At 41.6% G+C, this 21693-nt stretch overlaps 1 protein-coding gene across 1 annotated transcript in view; it reads left to right on the top strand.

Moving 5' to 3' along the window:
• LOC145861720 (cadherin-23) overlaps window positions 1–21693 on the top strand; it is a 385582-nt gene that overhangs the window by 232710 nt on the left and 131179 nt on the right. Inside the window, exons 4-6 of the mRNA XM_082964671.1 lie at window positions 8361–8503; window positions 11341–11388; window positions 16268–16360. Coding sequence (XP_082820797.1) covers window positions 8361–8503; window positions 11341–11388; window positions 16268–16360 — 284 coding nt within the window. The remainder of the gene's footprint in view (window positions 1–8360; window positions 8504–11340; window positions 11389–16267; window positions 16361–21693) is intronic.

The raw sequence follows: 21693 nt of genomic DNA, 5'->3' as shown, positions 1-21693 counted from the left end.
CTGGTATAGAAATAAGTAATACAGCTTACTGCCTTTTTTGTTTCTTGATATGGTAACATTGCATACAAAATGCGGTGGTGTAAAGTCCTTAAGTAAAAATACTTTAAAGTACTACTTAAGTAGTTTTTCAGGGTATGTGTAGTTTGCTTTACTATATATATTTTTTACAACTTTTACTTTACTACATTCCTAAAGAAAATTATGAACTTTTTACCCAAAAGTACTCATTACATTTTGAATGCTTTGTAGGAGAGCAAAATGGTCCAATTCACACACTTATCAAGAGAACATCCCTGGTCATCCTACTGCCTCTGATCTGGCGGACTCACTAAACACACAAGTTTTGTTTGTAAATTATGTCTGAGTATTGGTGTGTGCCACTGGCTATCCGTACATTAAAATAACATGAAAATTGTTCCGCCTGGTTTGCTTAATATAAGGAATTTTAAATAATTTATACTTCTCCTTTTACTTTTGATACTTAAGTAAGCCACTTAAGTATATTTTAGCAATTACATTAACTTTTGATACTTTTGATCGCGCTCTCTCTCTCTGGCACTCGAGGACGCCAGGCTGCCCTTCATTACGCAAACCTGTCAACATCATTACGCGCAGCAGCGCTAATTGGACTCACCTGGACTCCTTTCCTTTGTAGATTGCCCCGTCTATAACTATCGACTCCCCCGTTTGTTTCCTGTGTCAGCATTAATGTCGTTATGTGTCCGTTGATAATTACATTTTCACTCCCTGTACCTGTTTCTTGTCTACCAGCATCAAATCAAATCAAATTTATTTATATAGCCCTTCATACATCAGCTGATATCTCAAAGTGCTGTACAGAAACCCAGCCTAAAACCCCAAACAGCAAGCAATGCATGTGAAAGAAGCACGGTGGCTAGGAAAAACTCCCTAGGAAAAACTCCCTAGAAAGGCCAAAAACCTAGGAAGAAACCTAGAGAGGAACCAGGCTATGAGGGGTGGCCAGTCCTCTTCTGGCTGTGCAGGGTGGATATTATAACAGAACATGGTCAAGATGTTAAAATGTTCATAAATGACCAGCATGGTCAAATAATAATAATCATAGTAGTTGTCGAGGGTGCAACAAGCACGTCCGGTGAACAGGTCAGGGTTCCATAGCCGCAGGCAGAACAGTTGAAACTGGAGCAGCAGCACGGCCAGGTGGACTGGGGACAGCAAGGAGTCATCATACCAGGTAGTCCTGAGGCATGGTCCTAGGGCTCAGGTCCTCCGAGAGAAAGACAGAAAGAGAGAAAGAGAGAATTAGAGAGAGCATATTTAAATTCACACAGGACACCGGATAAGACAAGAGAAATACTCCAGATGTAACAGACTGACCCTAGCCCCCCGACACATAAACTAAAGCAGCATAAATACTGGAGGCTGAGACAAGAGGGATCAGAAGACACTGTGGCCCCATCCGATGATACCCCTGGACAGGGCCAAACAGGCAGGATATAACCCCACCCACTTTGCCAAAGCACAGCCCCCACACCACTAGAGGGATGTCTCCAACCACCAACTTACCGTCCTAAGACAAGGCCGAGTATAGCCCACAACGATCTCCGCCATGGCACAACCCAAGGGGGGGCGCCAACCCAGACAGGAAGACCACGTCAGTGACTCAACCCACTCAAGTGACGCACCCCTCCCATGGACGGCATGGAAGAACACCAGTAAGCCAGTGACTCAGCCCCTGTAAAAGGGTTAGAGGCAGAGAATCCCAGTGGAAAGAGGGGAACCGGCAAGGCAGAGACAGCAAGGGCGGTTCGTTGCTCCAGCCTTTCCGTTCACCTTCACACTCCTGGGCCAGACTATACTTAATCATAGGACCTACTGAAGAGATAAGTCTTCAGTAAAGACTTAACCTCTATGGGCTAGGTGGGACGCTTGCTTCCCACCTACTCAACAGCCAGTTGAATCCTGTGGCGCGTTATTCAAATCCTTAGATATGCTATTACTTCAATTTTTCAAAAATATGACTATTTTACACCATTTTAAAGATAAGACTCTCGTTAATCTAACCACACTGTCCGATTTCAAAAAGGCTTTACAACGAAAGCAAAACATTAGATTATGTCAGCAGAGTACCGAGCCAGAAATAATCAGACACCCATTTTTCAAGCTAGCATATAATGTCACATAAACCCAAACCACAGCTAAATGTAGCACTAACCTTTGATGATCTTCATCAGATGACAACCCTAGGACATTATGTTATACAATACATGCATGTTTTGTTCAATCAAGTTCATATTTATATCAAAAACCAGCTTTTTACATTAGCATGTGACTAGCATGTGACTAGCATTCCCACCGAACACTGCCGGTGAATTTACTAAATTAATCACGATAAACGTTCACAAAAAGCATAACAATTATTTTAAGAATTATAGATACAGAACTCCTCTATGCACTCGATATGTCCGATTTTAAAATAGCTTTTCGGTGAAAGCACATTTTGCAATATTCTCAGTAGATAGCCCGGCATCACAGGGCTAGCTATTTAGACACCCAGCAGGTTTAGCACTCATCAAAGTCAGATTTACTATAAGAAAAATGTTCTTACCTTTGTTGTTTTCATCAGAATGCACTCCCAGGACTTCTACTTCAATAACAAATGTTGGTTTGGTCCAAAATAATCCATCGTTATTTCCAAACAGCGGCGTTTTGTTCGTGCGTTCTAGACACTATCCTAAAGGCTAAATAAGGGTGACGAGCATGGCGCAATTCGTGACAAAAGAATTCTAAATATTCCATTACCGTACTTCGAAGCATGTCAACCGCTGTTTAAAATCAATTTTTATGCCATTTTTCTCATAAAAAAGCGATAATATTCCGACCGGGAATCTGCTTTTAGATAAACAGACAAAGGAAAAGAAACCATTCGGTCGAAGCGGGCACGCGCCTAAGCCCATAGTACTCTGAGTGTCCACTTGCCAAAAGCGATAAAGTGTTTCAGCCAGAGCCTGCCTCGAAATCGTTCAACGTTTTCCCGGGCTCTGAGACCCTATGGAAGACGTTGGAAGTGTCACGTTATTGCACAGATCCTGAGTCTTCAATAAAAAGAGCCAAGATGAAACACTACTTCTCAGACAGGCCACTTCCTGCTTGAAATCTTCTCAGGTTTTGGCCTGCCATAGGAGTTCTGTTATACTCACAGACACCATTCAAACAGTTTTAGAAACTTTAGGGTCTTTTCTATCCAAAGCCAATAATTATATGCATATTCTAGTTACTGGGCAGGAGTAGTAACCAGATTAAATCGGGTACGTTTTTTATCCAGCCGTGCAAATACTGCCCCCTATCCCCAACAGGTTAACCTCTCTGGGCTAGGCGGGACGAATTCGTCCCACCTACGTAACAGCCACTTGCTGCCTGTGGCGCGATTTTCAAAACCTTAAAAATCCTATTACTTCAATTTCTCAAACATATGACTATTTTACAGCTATTTAAAGACAAGACTCTCGTTAATCTAACCACACTGTCCGATTTCAAAAAGGCTTTACAACGAAAGCAAAACATTAGATTATGTCAGCAGAGTACCAAGCCATAAATAATCAGACACCCATTTTTCAAGCCAGCAGATAATGTCACCAAAACCCAGAAGACAGCTAAATGCAGCACTCACCTTTGATTATCTTCATCAGATGACAACCCTAGGACATTATGTTATACAATACATGCATGTTTTGTTCAATCAAGTTCATATTTATATCAAAAACCAGCTTTTTACATTAGCATGTGACGTTCAGAACTAGCATACCCCCCGCAAACTTCCGGGGAATTTACTAACAGTTTGCTAAATTACTCACGATAAACGTTCACAAAAAGCATAACAATTATTTTAAGAATTATAGATACATTACTCCTCTATGCACTCAATATGTCCGATTTTAAAATAGCTTTTCGGATGAAGCACATTTTGCAATATTCTAAGTACATAGCCCGGCATCACAGGGCTAGTTATTTAGACACCCACGCAGTTCAGCCTTCACCAAAATCACATTTCCTATAAGAAAAATGTTCTTACCTTTCTTGTTCTTTGTCAGAATGCAGTCCCAGGACTTCTTCTTCAATAACAAATGTAGGTTTGGTCCCAAATAATCCATCATTATATCCAAACAGCGACGTTTTGTTCGTGAGTTCTAGACACTATCAGAATGGTAATCCACGGTCACGAGCATAGCGCATGGCGTGACAAAAAATGTCTAAATATTCCATTACCGTACTTCGAAGCATGTCAACCGCTGTTTAAAACCAATTTTTATGCCATTTATCTCGTAGAAAAGCGATAATATTCCGACCGGGAATCTGCAATAAACTAAACAGCCGAATTAAAATACTCCACGGGGGCTAATCGCGCACGCGCCTCACTCCATTGTCACCTAATGGGACACTTGAATAAGATGATAATCTGTTTCAGCCTGAGGCTGCCTCGTCAACCTTCATGATTTTCCCGCGTCCTGAGAGCCTATTGGAGCCCTGGGAATTGTCACGTTACAGCTAAGATCCTTACTTTTCAATAAACAGATGCAAGACGCACGACTCCTTGTCAGACAGGCCACTTCCTGCATGAAACCTTGTCAGGTTTTTGCCTGCCATAGGAGTTCTGTTATACTCACAGACACCATTCAAACAGTTTTAGAAACTTTAGGGTGTTTTCTATCCAAACCTGAACAATAATATACATATTCTAGCTTCTGAGTTGGTGTAGGAGGCAGTGGGCACATATTTTTTCCAAAATTCTCAATACTGCCCCCTAGCCCAAACAGGTTAACAGGAAGCCAGTGTAGGGAGGCTAGCACTGGAGTAATATGATCAAATTTTTTGGTTCTAGTCAGGATTCTAGCAGCCGTATTTAGCACTAACTGAAGTTTGTTTAGTGCTTTATCCGGGTAGCCGGAAAGTAGAGCATTGCAGTAGTCCAGCCTAGAAGTAACAAAAGCATGGATTCATTTTTCTGCGTCATTTTTGGACAGAAAGTTTCTGATTTTTGCAATGTTACGTAGATGGAAAAAAGCTGTCCTTGAAACAGTCTTGATATGTTCTTCAAAAGAGAGATCAGGGTCCAGAGTAACGCCGAGGTCCTTCACAGTTTTATTTGAGACGACTGTACAACCATCCAGATTAATTGTCAGATTCAACAGAAGATCTCTTTGTTTCTTGGGACCTAGAACAAGCATCTCTGTTTTGTCCGAGTTTAAAAGTAGAAAGTTTGCAGCCATCCACTTCTTTATGTCTGAAACACAGGCTTCTAGCGAGGGCAATTTTGGGGCTTCACCATGTTTCATTGAAATGTACAGCTGTGTGTCGTCCGCATAGCAGTGAAATTTAACATTATGTTTTCGAATGACATCCCCAAGAGGTAAAATATATAGTGAAAACAATAGTGGTCCTAAAACGGAACCTTGAGGAACACCGAAATTTACAATTGATTTGTCAGAGGACAAACCATTCACAGAGACAAACTGATATCTTTCCGACAGATAAGATCTAAACCAGGCCAGAACTTGTCCATGTAGACCAATTTGGGTTTCCAATCTCTCCAAAAGAATGTGGTGATCGATGGTATCAAAAGCGGCACTAAGATCTAGGAGCATGAGGACAGATGCAGAGCCTCGGTCTGACGTCATTAAAAGGTCATTTACCACCTTCACAAGTGCAGTCTCAGTGCTATGATGGGGTCTAAAACCAGACTGAAGCGTGTCGTATACATTGTTTGTCTTCAGGAAGGCAGTGAGTTGCTGTGCAACAGCTTTTTCTAAAATTTTTGAGAGGAATGGAAGATTCGATATAGGCCGATAGTTTTTTATAATTTCTGGATCAAGAGAGGCTTTTTCAAGAGAGGCTTTATTACTGCCACTTTTAGTGAGCTTGGTACACATCCGGTGGATAGAGAGGCGTTTATTATGTTCAACATAGGAGGGCCAAGCACAGGAAGCAGCTCTTTCAGTAGTTTAGTTGGAATAGGGTCCAGTATGCAGCTTGAGGGTTTGGAGGCCATGATTATTTTCATCATTAGCTGGCTCGATCCTTACATAATGCTGACACCTCTATGCAAAGCATCAGGGAGGGTTTTGGTTTTTGGTCGGGTCGGGGTGCCGTCGCCAATGGAACCGGGGGTGCCTCAGCTAGCTCGTCGTGCTTCCACGCCTTAGCTGGCTCGAGAGGCCTTCTTGCCTCGGTGGGCTTGGGGGGGGGGTGGTGTACTGTCACACTTGCTCCCACTCTCCCTCTCTGGCGCTCAAGGACGCCAGGCTGTCCTTCATTACGCACACCTGTCACCAACACTACGCGCAGCAGCGCTCATTGGACACACCTGGACTCCTTCCCTTTGTTGATTGCCTCATCTACAGTGGCTTGCGAAAGTATTCACCCCCTTGGCATTTTTCCTATTCTGTTACCTTACAACCTGGAATTAAAATAGATTTTTGGGGGGTTTGTATCATTAGATTTACACAACATGCCTACCACTTTGAAGATGCACATTTTTTTTATTATTGTGAAACAAACAAGAAATAAGACTAAAAACTAAAAACTTGAGCGTACGTAACTATTCACCCCCCCCCCCCCCAAAGTCAATACTTTGTAGAGCCACCATTTGCTGCAATTACAGCTGCAAGTCTCTTGTGGTATGTCTCTATAAGCTTGGCACATCGAGCCACTGGGATTTTTTCCCATTCTTCAAGGCACAACTGCTCCAGTTCCTTCAAGTTGGATGGGTTCCGCTGGTGTACAGCAATCTTTAAGTCATACCACAGATTCTCAATTGGATTGAGGTCTGGGCTTTGACTAGGCCATTCCAAGACATTTAAATGTTTCCCCTTTCACCACTCGAGTGATACTTTAGCAGTATGCTTAGGGTCATTGTCCTGTTGGAAGGTGAACCTCTGTCCTAGTCTCAAATCTCTGGAAGACTGAAACAGTTTCCCCTCAAGAATTTCCCTGTATTTAGCGCCATCCATCATTCCTTCAATTCTGACCAATTTCCCAGTCCCTGCCGATGAAAAATCCTCACAGCATGATGCTGCCACCACCATGCTTCACTGTGGGGATGGTGTCTCGGGGTGATGAGAGGTGCTGTGTTTGTGCCAGACATAACGTTTTCCTTTATGGCCAAAAAGCTACATTTTAGTCTCATCTGACCAGAATAGCTTCTTCCATATGTTTGGGAAGTCTCCCACATGCCTTTTGGTGAACACCAAATGTGTTTGCTTATTTTTTTCTTAAGCATGGCTTTTTCTCTGGCCACTCTTCTGTAAAGGCCAGCTCTGTGGAGTGTATGGCTTAAAGTGGTCCTATGGACAGATACTCCAATCTCCACTGTGGAGCTTTGCAGCTCCTTCAGGTTTATCTTTAGACTCTTTGTTGTCTCTCTGATTAATACCCTCCTTGCCTTGTCCATGAGTTTTGGTGGGCGGCCCTCTCTTGGCAGGTTTGTTGTGGTGCCATATCCTTTCAATTTTTTAATAATGGATTTAAATGGTGTGATGTTCAATGTTTCTGATATTTTTTTATAGGTCAACCCTGATCTGTACTTCTCCAAAACTTTGTCCCTGGCCTGATTGGAGAGCTTCCTTGGTCTTCATGGTGCAGCTTGCTTGGTGGTGCACCTTGCATAGTGGTGTTGCAGAATCTGGGGCCTTTCAGAACAGGTGTATACATACTGAGATCATGTGACACTTAAATAAAGTCCACCTGTGTGCAATCTAACTAATTATGTGACTTCTGAAGGTAATTGTTTGCACCAGATCTTTTTTAGGGGCTTCATAGCAAAGGGGGTGAATACCTATGCATGCACTACTGTTCCGTTTTTTTTCTAAATACGTTTTTTTTTTCCTTTCACTTCACCAATTTGGACTATTTTGTGTATGTCCATTACATGAAATCCCAATGAAATCAATTTAAATTACAGGTTGTAATGCATCAAAATAGGAAAAACACCAAGGGGGATGAATACTTTTGCAAGGCACTGTGTAACTGTCTGCTCCCTCATTTGTTCCCTGTGTCAGCATTCATGTCTTTATGTGTCCATTGATAATTAAATGTTCACTCCCTGTACCTGCTTCTCGTCTACCATCGTCGATCCTTACACTTTTACTCAAGTAGTATTTTACTGGGTGGCTTTCACTTTACTTGAGTCATTTTCTATTAAAGTATCTTTCCTTTTACTCAAGTATAACAATTAAGTACTTTTTCCTACACTGCCCGAAATGGCACCCTATTCCCTATTTAGTGGGGAATGGGTGCCAAATTGGGAATATGGTGCCATTTTGGACAAAAATAAAATGTCTTCCTGTGACTGACCTTTGACCACTGTTTCCCCCTGTGTATGTCAGGCACATCAGTGACCCAGCTAGAGGCTCTGGACCCAGAACAGGAGCCACTCATCTTTGGTGTCGTGGGAGAGGAGGCCATGAGGTACTTTGCCGTGGCGAGAGACACAGGAGTGGTGTGGCTACGACAGCCCCTGGACCGCGAGGTTAGAAGACACACACACACTTGCACGAACACATGCAGGTATATACACACACACACACACATTAATGAGAAGAGGAAGAGCGTCAGAAAAGGAGGGATGGCTTAAGGATGGAACAGAGAGAAGTGAGATTTAGAAAGGCTTAGGAAGAGTGTAATGATTAACTCCGCAGTGCTCCCGAGTGGCGCAGTGGTCTAAGACACTGCATCTCAGTGCAAGGGGTGTCATTGCGCTGCCTGGTTCAAATCCAGGCTGCATCACATCTGGCTGTGATTGGGAGACCCATAGGTCAGTGCACAATTGGCCCAGCGTTAACTGGGGTAGGATGTCATTGCAAATAAGAATTTGTTCTCAACTGACTTGCCTAGTTAAATAAAGGTTACATTTACAATCTTAAATTAAGACCAAGAACAACTTGGAAGAAGACACAAATAAAAGAGAGAGAAATGAGTGTATTTGTATGGGCATTGGAGAAGAGGAATTGGCAAGAGTGGGCAACCAAACAAGCTAAGTGTCACTATAGAGACTAAGTAGAGTCGCAATTCAGCGGCTCAAACACGAGACGTATGTGGCAGGGTCTACAGTCAATCACGGATTACACAAAGAAAACCAGCCCCTTCGCGGACATCGATGTCTTGCATCCAGACAAACTAAACAACTTCTTTGCTCGCTTTGAGGACAATACAGTGCCACTGACACGGCCCGCTACCAAAACCTGCGGGCTCTCCTTCACCGCAGCCAACGTGAGTAAAACATTTAAACGTGTTAACCCTCGCAAGGCTGCCGGCCCAGACGGCATCACTAACCGCGTCCTCGGAGCACACCAGCTGGCTGGTGTGTTTACGGACATATTCAATCAATTCCTATCCCAGTCTGCTGCTGAATTGCAACTCTACTTTGTCTCTATAGTGACACTTAGCTTGTTTGATTGCCTTGTGGAGGGAATAGCTACACTGTTTGTATTCGGTTTTGTTTCCGGTCGCCTTGCCATGATTAAAAGTAGCATCAATCCTCAGTTTCTGGTTGGGGAATGTTTCAATAGTCACCATCAGTACAACATCACTGATGCTCTTGCTAATAAACTCACATGCTTCAAGAGGGCCACCATTGTTCATATTCCCAAGAAAGCTAAGGTAACTGAGCTAAACGACTATCGCCCCATAGCACTCACTTCCGTCATCATGAAGTGCTTTGAGTGACTTGTCAAGGATCATATCACCTGGGTCTCGACCCCGCCCTGTGCAACTGGGTCCTGGACTTTCTGACAGGCCGCCCCCAGGTGGTGAGGGTAGGAAACAACATCTCCACCCCGCTGATCCTCAACACTGGGGCCCCATAAGGGTGCGTTCTCAGCCCTCTCCTGTACTCCCTGTTCACCCATGACTGCGTGGCCATGCACACCTCCAACTCAATCATCAAGTTTGCAGATGACACTACAGTGGTAGGCTTGATTACCAACAATGACGAGATGGCCTACAGGGAGGAGGTGAGGGCCCTCGGAGTGTGGTGTCAGGAAAATAACCTCATACTCAACGTCAACAAAACAAAGAAGATGATCATGGACTTCAGGAAACAGCAGAGGGAGCACCCCCCTATCCACATCGACGGGACAGTAGTGGAGAAGGTCAAAGGTTTTAAGTTCCTCAGCAACAACGCCTCTTCAACCTCAGGAGGCTGAAGAAATTTGGTCACCAAAAACACTCACAAACTTTTACAGATGCACAATCGAGAGCATCCTGTCAGGCTGCATCACCGGCTGGTACAGCAACTGCTCCGCCCACAACCGTAAGGCTCTACATAGGGTAGTGAAGTCTGCACAACGCATCACCGGGGGCAAACTACCTGCCCTCCAGGACACCTACACCACCCAATGTCACAGGAAGGCCAAAAAGATCATCAAGGACAACAACCACCCGAGCCACTGCCTGTTCACCCCGTTATCATCCAGAAGGCGAGGTCAGTACAGGTGCATCAAAACTGGGACCGAGAGACTGAAAAACAGCTTCTATCTCAAGGCCATCAGACTGTTAAACAGCCATCACTAACATTGAGTAGCTGCTGCCAACATACTGACTCAAATCTTTAGCCACTTTAATAATAAAAATTGTATGCAAGAAATATATCACTAGTCACTTTAAACAATGCCACTTTATATAATGTTTACATACCCTACATTACTCATCTCATATGTATATACTGTACTCTATACAATCTACTGCATCTTGCCTATGCCGTTCGGCCATCGCTCATCCATATATGTATTTATAAGTACATATTCTTATTCATTCCTTTAAACTTGTGTGTATAAGGTAGTTGTTGTGAATTTTTTTGATTACTTGTTAGATATTACTGCATGGTCAGATCTAGAAGCACAAGCATTTCACTACACTCGCATTAACATCTGCTAGCCATGTGTATGTGACCAATACAATTTGATTTGATTTGATTTGATCACCTTATGTATTGCTGCCCTCCAGTAGCAAAAAGTGACATCCCAAAAAACACTTGCTTTCTGTCAATAACACTAAAACTGAAACTAAATAATATAAAAACGAAATATAAATACTTTAAAATAATATCTTATGCTGAATAAAAACTAGCAAATCTGGTCTGAAAACTAACTGAAACTAAACTGAATTTCAAATAAAAAAATAAAAAATATATAAAAAATATAAAAACACAAAAATACAATAACCTTGACACACAAACAAACACACAACCTCCATCCCTCCCCTCCCTCCCTCCCTCCCTCCCTCCCTCCCTCCCTCCCTCCCTCCCTCCCTCCCTCACATACTCTATGAAGGGATATACTGACTTGTCTCTCTCTCCATCTCTTCCAGACCAAGTCGGAGATGCAGGTGGAGTTCTCTGTGAGTGACAGCCAAGGGGTAAGAGTCAAACCTGCACTATGATCAACGCTGTGACATGCTGTATCACATCCTGTCTGTCAAGCAGCTCACACACTGTATATACAACTCCTGACTAACTCTCCTTAGAGTTATTTACTCTGACACCTTTCTCACATGTTACATTCTAATGCTAAAACACACTGACATTTCAACCTACACAAACATATAGGTCATGGTTAAGACAGTACACTTGTTACGTGCACAGATAGGGGTCTACCTGTGCCCGAGCACCTGTCCCTTTGCCCTCCCTCTTTCCAAGTGCTCTTTTGGGTGGTGGTATTTAGATGCACTATTGTAAAGTGGTTGTTCCACTGGATATCATAAGGTGAATGCACCAATTTGTAAGTCGCTCTGGATAAGAGCGTCTGCTAAATGACTTAAATGTAAATGTAAATGGTATATATATATATTTTATTGTACACAGTTTTTGTTGTTGTGGTTCTGAACCCACTGTCCCCAAGTCGTCATGACGTCATCAAGTTCGCCCACCCCTACCCCATCCGTTGGTCTGCTGTGTACACAGCTCACATGCGCCAGGTTGTGCCTTTTTCCCAGTTTGCCCTGTATGAATTGCATGCGCAAATCCGGTCACCGGTTGAGTGTGTGTAGCAAGCTTCCTAGTTTAAATATCAACCGTACTGCCACAGCAGCATAACATTTGATTAACACTAGATAACACTTACATCATCATCAATATTTGGTCTGTTTGCCTGCACAGCAGCACTTTATAATTTATTTACTTATAGAATCATAGCCGAGAGAAGGGTGCTGGAGGTGCTGCAGAAACCCTGATAAATTGAAATAAATGTGCAAGTTATATAATTACTGCTGTTTGTTCAGAAATCAATTAAATTATTCAGAATAGCTTACTACACAATGAGTAGGCCTATAATTTAGTCACAGAGGATCAATATCTTCTTTAAAAAAGTTGCCTATCTGTGTACTGTGTGTAGCCCAATAACAAGGCATAGACTGCAGTTAGGAAATCTGTCAGTGAACAGCGTGCAGACAAAACAGGTCTTTCACAATATTTAAAATACAATTGCGGGAAAACACAGGTTGGAAAGCAAATGGTTCCTGCTGAAAAGTGAAGACTAATCTTTCTGCTATAGGCTGCAAAAATATTTTAGCATCTTCCAAACAGGCCTATTGAGAGAGGCTTTTGGCATGAGCCGGCGAGTGAGCTGCGCATCACTGGGTGAGTTAGTGAACTAGAAATATTTTTTTGTGCTTTCTTTCTCATATTGTCAATATGTGTGTCTCCACACACTTAAGCCTAGGCTATTGATGGATTCAAGACATGGTCGTTTTTAATGTTCTCAGATCATCTGTGCAGTATTTAAAAAGATTCTGCCAAAGTCTCCGGTCTTGTAAAATGATGTAGATTGCATGAAATGTGTTCATAAAAGGACACATTTTTCAGGGACTAGGCTACTAAAAGTGTGCAACATCTGTAAGCACCTCTACTGTACTGCTCTATGCCACTGTGATGATATGCATGCAATCCTTTATTATAAAGGTTTTAAAGAATCTCTTGAAATACATATTAAGCACTGAACACAGGTAGTCTAGACTCCATATAACCAACATATTCTAAAATATCCACACAAGCCATTGTCCAGCTAGCCATATATCATGAGTTAGAAGCTTATGAGTATTAGGCTATATTATGAAGTTATTATTTAAGAGCAGTGAAGATCAATCACAATCAGTAAAAAATGTGTCAAGCTAGCTAACTAGCAGATTTACGTCAAGCCTTAACATCAACGATCAAATCAAATCAAAGTTTATTTGTCACGTGCACTAAATACAACAGGTCACAATCAGTGAAATGCTTACTTACAGGTTCTAACCAATAGTGCAAAAAAGGTATTAGGTGAATAATAGGTAGGTAGGTAAAGAAATAAATCAACAGTAAAAAGACAGGCTATATACAGTAGTGAGGCTATAGAAGTAGCGAGGCTACATACAGACGCCGGTTAGTCAGGCTGATTGAAGTAGTATGTCAATGTAGATATGGTTAAAGTGACTATGCATATATGATGAACAGAGAGTAGCAGTAGCGTAAAAGATGGGTTGGCGGGTGGTGGGTGGTGGGACACAATGCAGATAGCCCGGTTAGCCAATGTGCGGGAGCACTGGTTGGTCGGCCCAATTGAGGTAGTATGTACATGAATGTATAGTTAAAGTGACTATGCATATATGATAAACAGAGAGTAGCAGCAGCGTAAAAAGAGGGGTTGGGGGGGGGCACACAATACAAATAGTCCGGGTAGCCATTTGATTACCTGTTCAGGAGTCTTATGGCTTGGGGGTAAAAACTGTTGAGAAGCCTTTTTGTCCTAGACTTGGCACTCCGGTACCGCTTCCCATGCGGTAGTAGAGAGAACAGTCTATGACTGGGGTGGCTGGGGTCTTCGAGAATTTTTAGGGCCTTCCTCTGACACCGCCTGGTGTAGAGGTCCTGGATGGCAGGCAGCTTAGCCCCAGTGATGTACTGGGCCGTACGCAGTACCCTCTGTAGTGCCTTGCGGTCAGAGGCTGAGCAATTGCCGTACCAGGCAGTGATGCAACCAGTCAGGATGTTCTCAATGTTGCAGCTGTTGAACCTTATGAGGATCTCAGGACCCATGCCAAATCCTTTTAGTTTTCTGAGAGGGAATAGGCTTTGTCCTGCCCTCTTCACGACTGTCTTGGTGTGTTTGGACCATTCCAGTTTGTTGTTGATGTGGACACCAAGTAACTTGAAGCTCTCAAAGTGCTCCACTACAGCCCCGTCGATGAGAATGGGGTCGTGCTCGGTCCTCCTTTTCCTGTAGTCCACAATCATCTCCTTCGTCTAGGTTATGTTGAGGGATAGGTTGTTATTCTGGCACCACCCGGCCAGGTCTCTGACTTCCTCCCTATAGGTTGTCTCGTCGTTGTCGGTGATCAGGCCTATCACTGTTGTGTCGTCTGCAAACTTAATGATGGTGTTGGAGTCATGCCTGGCCATGCAGTCGTGGGTGAACAGGGAGTAGAGGAGGGGACTGACCACGCACCCCTGTGGAGCTCCAGTGTTGAGGATCAGCATGGCAGATGTGTTGCTACCTACCCTCCTGGGTGTGGCCCGTCAGGATGTCCAGGATCCAGTTGCAGAGGGAGGTGTTTAGTCCCAGGATCCTTAGCTTAGTGATGAGCTTTGAGGGTACTATGGTGTTGAACGCTGAGCTGTAGTCAATGAAAAGCATTCTCACATTAGTGTTCCTTTTGTCCAGGTGGGAAAGGGCAGTGTGGAGTGCAATAGAGATTGCATTTTTTGTGGATCTGTTTGGGCGGTATGAAAATTGGAGTGGGTCTAGGGTTTCTGGGATAATGGTGTTGATGTGAGCCATTACCAACCTTTCAAAGCACTTCATGGCTACGGACGTGAGTGCTACGGGTCTGTAGTCATTTAGACAGGTTGCCTTTGTGTTCTTAGGCACAGGGACTATGGTGGTCTGCTTAAAACATGTTGGTATTACAGACTCAATCAGGGACATGTTGAAAATGTCAGTGAAGACACCTGCCAGTTGGTCAGCACATGCCCGGACACACGTCCTGGTAATCTGTTTGGCCCCGCAGCCTTGTGTATGTTGACCTTTTTAAAGGTCTTACTCACGTCGGCTACGGAGAGTGTGATCACACAGTCGTCCGGAACAGCTGATGCTCTCATGCATGCCTCAGTGTTGCTTGCCTCGAAGCAAGCATAGACGTGATTTAGCTCGTCTGGTAGGCTCGTGTTACTGTGCAGCTTGCGGCTGTGCTTCCCTTTGTAGTCTGTAATAGTTTGCAAGCCCTGCCACATAAGACGAGCGTCGGAGCCGGTGTAGTATGATTCAATCTTAGCCCTGTATATTACGCTTTGCCTGTTTGATGGTTCTTGTAAGCTTCCGGGTTAGAGTCCCGCACATTGAAAGCGGCAGCTATACCCTTTTGCTCAGTGCGAATGTTGACTGTAATTCATGATTTCTGGTTGGGGTATGTACGTCCAGTCACTGTGGGGACGACGTCCTCGATGCACTTATTGATAAAGCCAGTGACTGTTGTGGTGTACTCCTCAATGCCATCGGAAGAATACCGGATCATGTTCCAGTCTGTGATAGCAAAACAGTCCTGTAGTTTAAGCATCTGCTTCATCTGACCACTTTTTTATAGACAGAGTCACTGGTGCTTCCTGCTTTAATTTTTGCTTGTAAGCAGGAATCAGGAGGATAGTTGTGGTCGGATTTACCAAATGGAGGGCGAGGGAGAGCTTTGTACACGTCTCTGTGTGTGGAGTACAGGTGATCTAGAATTTTTTTCTCCCTCTGGTTGCACATTTAACATGTTTATGGAAATTTGGTAGAACTGATTAAAGTTTCCCTGCATTCAAGTCTCCGGCCGCTAGGAGTGCCGCCTCTGGGTGAGTGGTTTCCTGTTTGCTTATTTCCTTATACAGCCGACTGAGTGGGGTCTTAGTGCCAGCATCTGTCTGTGGTGGTAAATAAACAGCCCCGAGAAGTATAGCTGAAAACTCTCTAGGCAAGTAGTGTGGCCTGCAATTTATCACAGTCTAGATCAGCATATACCCTATCCTCTATTCCCGATGTCGATCATGTCTTTAGGAGGCATTGTAACTAGCTTGCTTGCAATTTGTGATGTGTTGGAGAAATAAATAGGCCTATAGAAAAAAACTAATACAAATTAAATGCTACTGATGCAGTTTGTATGTTTGAAGATGTTTTATTTTTAGGGGGAGGCCCTGCTGTGCATAGTGTATGTACTGTGTGTGTCTGTGTTTCTCTTTGTCGGTGTGCGTTTGTGTATTAACAAATCAGTACCTCTTGTGCCTTCGCAGGTGGTCAAAGACACAGTAAATATCCAGATAGGAGACGTGAATGACAACTCCCCAACTTTCCATGGCCAGCTGTACACAGTACACATCGCAGAGGTAGGCTACAGTCATGTACAGTATGTGTGTGTGGTAGTGTGATAGTGTGTCTGTGTGTGCGTGTTTGTGTGTATGTCACTTCAAAATCCCTATTGTGCCATGAGATGTTTTATCCATTTTTTAAAGATAATTTTGCTGTTTGCTAGTGTAATTGGAGATGGAAGGGTGTTCCATGCGATCATGGTTCTGTTGCCGTGAATTTGTTTTTGACTTGTGGACTGTGAAGAGACCCCTGATGGCATGTCTTGTGTGGTGTGTATGGATGTCTGAGCTGTATGTTATTTGATTATGTGTAAAATCTGGAATTTTTATCACAGTACGTTATAAAAATAGTTTTTCCACTTTACTAGCGAAATAGTAATTGACATTTTTGGCAATATCAAAACATTTTGTTATAAATAACTCATCAACTCGATGAATGATGGAGATTAATTGGGTTTTCTGCCCATGATATCATTTAACGTACTCCAAAGTATTTTTTTATTGTGTTTTATATCATTTATCTTGGTTTGGCAATATAATTTCTTGTTATTTTTGTCAAGTTTATTCACAACCTTTCTAAACGTACAGTATGTCAAACGATTAGCTGAGCAGCCTGGCTTGTTTGCCGCCTCTTTTGCATAATACATTTTTCAATTCATCATCAATCTAACAGTTTTCACAGTTAATTTCATAACAGGTTCATGCTTGTCGACAATTGTCATGAATTATTTTATAAACACTCCCAGAGCTGCATCTGGGTTCAGTTCCTCATACACATCAGACCAACATGCATTTTCTACATCTTCAACAAAAGAATCATGAGAAAACATTTTGTATGATCTCGTATCATTTACTTTAGGACCTGCCATTTGTACTTTGGCTTTCGTTGTTATTACCACAATGTTATGGTCACTACAGCCATTGTGAACTGATGTTGCTTCGGAGCAAAGCTCTGTAGCATTAGTGAAGATATGATCAATACAAATGGATGTCACAGATCCAACACTATTGGTATGCACTCTAGTTGGTTGAGTGATAACCTTGGTCACATTACAGCCATTCGTCACAGTTAGAAGCTTCCTCTTGAGAGGACAGCTAGTTGCTAACCAGTCAATGTTCAGGTCACCCAGAAAATAGACCTCTCTGTTAACATCACACACAAACACTATCAAGCTTGGCACACATTTTATGCAAATACTGACTGTTAACCTATTGTAGCACCCCAAAAGAAGAGGCTTTAGATGAGGCAGGTGAACTTGCAACCACAACACTTCAACAACATTTGACATAAGATATTCTTTAAGTTTTACAAGATTATGGCTCTGAACATATACAGCAACACCTCCCCCATAGGCATTTGTGTCTTTTCTTTAGACATTTTATCCTTGGATTGTTACTGCTGTGTCCTCAAAGGAATTATCTAATTGAGTTTCAGAGATTGACAGTTTATCTGTATTTGTATTTATTAAAGATCCCCATTACCAAACTTTTTTGATGTACTCATGTTTTAACCTCTCCTATGTAAATGGTAGATTACTGGAAACTCAACAAGAAGGTCTGATTTCATTATTACTGAAACAGGATACAAGTGGTGTACATAAAGATCCAGTCCATTGAAAAAATTGGAGGCCCCTTACACTTCGGTGTTGTGATGCAAAAATTCTAGCAAAATGTATAGCGCATAGAATTAAAAAGCTATTGTCGGATATTATTCATTCTAAACAGGCAGGTTTTTTACATGGACAATACATTGGAGAGAGTATAAAACAAGTAGTGGAAACAATAGAACACTTTGAAAAATCTGGGAAACCAGGCCTGCTTTTCATAGCTGACTTTGAAAATATTTTTGATAAAGTACGACTGAAGTTTATATATAAATGCCTGGAACATTTCAATTTTGGACAATCTCTTATAAAATGGGTTAACGTGATGGATAGTAACCCTAGGTGTAAAATGGTAAATAATGGCTACTTCTCAGAAGGTTTTAAGTTGTCAAGAGGAGTAAAACAAGGTTGTCCACTATGTATTGAAATGTTGGCTATTAAAATCAGATCCAACAATAATTTCAAAGGGTTAGAAATCCAGGGCTTAAAAACAAAGGTGTCATTGTACACTGAGGATTCATGTTTTATTTTAAATCCACAATCATAGAGTATCTAGATGCTTTTTCTAACCTCTTTGGATTACAACGAAATTATGAGAAGTGTACTTAAGTATTACATATTGGATCACGAAAAAAGATTACTTTTACATTACCGTGTAGTTTACCAATACAATTGTCTGATGGTGATTTGGACGAACTCGGTATATATATCACAAAATAAATAAATGATCTCACTCCGATACATTCTTATAGAAAGTTAGCAAAAATCACCCTGATTAACTCTTTAGTCATATCCCAGTTTACCAATTTGCTTATGGTCTTGCCTACACCTAGCAAACCGTTATTTAAAATGTATGAGAAAAAAATATTCCATTTTATTTGGAACGGCAAGCCAGACAAATTTAAACAGGCCTATTTATATAATGACTATGAATTCGGAGGGCAGAAATTCTTAAATATTAAACATTAGACTTCTCACTAAAGGCTTCAGTCATACAAAAGTTATACTTAAATCTGAACTGGTTCTCTAGCAAATTAATAAGAATGTCTCACCCCATGTTCAAGAATGGCCTTTTTCCTTTTATTCAGATTACAACGTCGCACTTTCGGTTATTTGAAAGGAAATAATCTCCCAAATATCGCTATTTTTAAAACAACCATAGAAAGTTGGTTGCAATTTCAATTTAATCCACCCCCAAAAAATAATACAACTAATATTGTGGTTAAACTCAAATATACTAATAGATAAAAAAATAAATATTTTTGGAATAAAAACATGCTATAATCTTTGTAAATTATATCATAAATAGGACTGGTGGAGTTATGTCACACATGCAGCTAACAAAATATATGGAAATGTCTGCTCTACTCACAATTACAACTAACTAATTGCAGCATTACTGCAAAAAATGGAAGAGGAAAGTGGGAAAAAGTAGGGCATTTTTCATGTTGGCCCTGCATTAAAGACCCTAATTGGTTAAAGAAAATTGTAATAAATAAAAAAGTATACCAGTTTCATTTAACCCTTGTGTAGTGTTAACATTCTGTATTCTCCCTTTGTCCTAAGGGTCAAAAATGACCCGCCTTCACTAAACCCCTAAAATAAAGGAGCTTAACCTCTTGGGGCTAGGTGGGACGCTAGCGTGCCACCCGTGGTGCACTCCATCAACAGCAGGTGCATTTCAAGAGCGGCAAATTTGAATCCAAATAAATGTCAAAATTCAAATTTTTCAAAAATACAACTATGTTACACCATTTGAAAGATAAACATCTCCTTAATCTAACCACGTTTTACGATTTCAAAAAGGTTTTACGGCGAAAGCATAAATTTAGAGTATGTTAGGACAGTACATTTACAAGAGTTGTGTGTAATGTTTTGTCAAGTCAAAGACAGGGTCACCAAAACCATAAAACCAGCTAAAATGATACACTAACCTTTTACAATCTCCATCAGATGACACTCCTAGGACATTATGTTAGACAATGCATGCATTTTTAGTTCTATCAAGTTGATATTTATATCCAAAAACAGCGTTTTACTATGGCATTGATGTTGAGGAAATCGTTTCCCTCCAATAACCGGCAGTCAAGTCAGCGTCACAAATTAAATAATTAAAATTAGAAAACATTGGTAAAATATTATATTGTCATTTAAAGAATTATAGATTTACATCTTTTGAACGCAATCAACTTGCCAGATTTAAAAATAACCTTACTGGGAAATCACACTTTGCAATAATCTGAGCACTGTGCCCAGAAAAATACGCGTTGCGATACAGACTAGACGTCATGTTGGGGAGATCTAAAATCGAAAATACTATGTAAATAATCCATTACCTTTGATTCTCTTCATCAGATGTCACTTCCAGGTATCACAGGTCCATAACGAATGTAGTTTTGTTCAAAAAAGCTCATCATTTATGTCCAAAAATCTCCGTCTCGTTAGCACATGATGTAAGCCAGCCGGACTTCTCGTCATGAACGAGGGGAAAAAATATATTTCCGTTCGTTCAAACATGTCAAACGTTGTATAGCATAAATCATTAGGGCCTTTTTTAACCAGAACATGAATAATATTCAAGGTGGACGAATGCATAGTCTTTTATAACGTATTGGAACGAGGGTACCCAACATGAAGTAGCGCGCCAGGTGTCTAATGGGACATCACCGTTCCATGGCTCTTGTTCGGTCAGATCTCCCTCCAGAAGACTCAAAACACTTTGTAAAGGCTGGTGACATCTAGTGGAAGCAATAGGAAGTGCCAAAATATTCCTAAACCCCTGTGTTTTTCAATGGGATAGGTTTAAAGTCAATACAACACATCAGGTATCCACTTCCTGTCAGAAAATGTCTCAGGGTTTTGCCTGCCAAATGAGTTCTGTTATACTCACAGACACCATTCAAACAGTTTTGGAAACTTTAGAGTGTTTTCTATCCATATATAATAAGTATATGCATATTCTAGTTACTGGGTAGGATTAGTAACCAGATTAAATCGGGTACATTTTTTTTATCCAGACGTGCAAATGCTGCCCCCTAGACCCAACAGGTTAATTGAATTTTAACCCCAAAGCTATTTTGTATGAAGAAACAACCTGTCATTCATCACAAACTTTATAATATCTGGGTTTTCCCTCTTCACAGTGCAGAAAGACATTTCATCAGTGGACACCACTCGTTTTTATTACAACACACCTGTCATAATTGTTTTCTTTTCATAAATGTTTTCAGTCTTGAATTTTTTTGGCAACATAGTGATATATTCTTATATACTGTACAATGAAGAATTCAACTACAAAATACTAGTCTTCTCACATTTTTTTAACCATTGCCCCCACCCACAAGGTATACAAACAACAATAAATAGGAATAAAGTAAGATAATAGATACCAAACAAAAATGTGAAGAACAAAATCAATCAACTCTAATTAGCTCATGTAGGACAGTATTCAAGTGTGTGTGCATGGACTTTGCAGATGTATTTCTCACATGTGCAGCACATAGTATTTGTTTGATAGTCCCTCTTTGGGGGGCAGAATTGGCATCTCCTCCTCTTGCCTACCCCAACTGCAGCCTCAGGTGGATCAGGACACGATTCAGCCCCCTGAACAGCTTTCACAAGCGCTGCAGAGGCTGCTGTGTGGGGGAGGCGCTCCCTTCTTTGAATGTGTGGGATTATAAGTGCCTGTCCCAGCTGCTCCAGGAACACTGTCCTCTTGATCCTCTTATCAGGCATCCAGGCAGTGTT

The sequence above is a fragment of the Salmo salar genome, chromosome 18, assembly GCF_965601325.2.
Source record: "Salmo salar chromosome 18, fSalSal1, whole genome shotgun sequence".
Lineage (NCBI taxonomy): Eukaryota > Metazoa > Chordata > Actinopteri > Salmoniformes > Salmonidae > Salmo > Salmo salar.
Note: the sequence above shows the minus strand (reverse complement) of the source record. Positions and strands in the feature narration are given on the sequence as shown.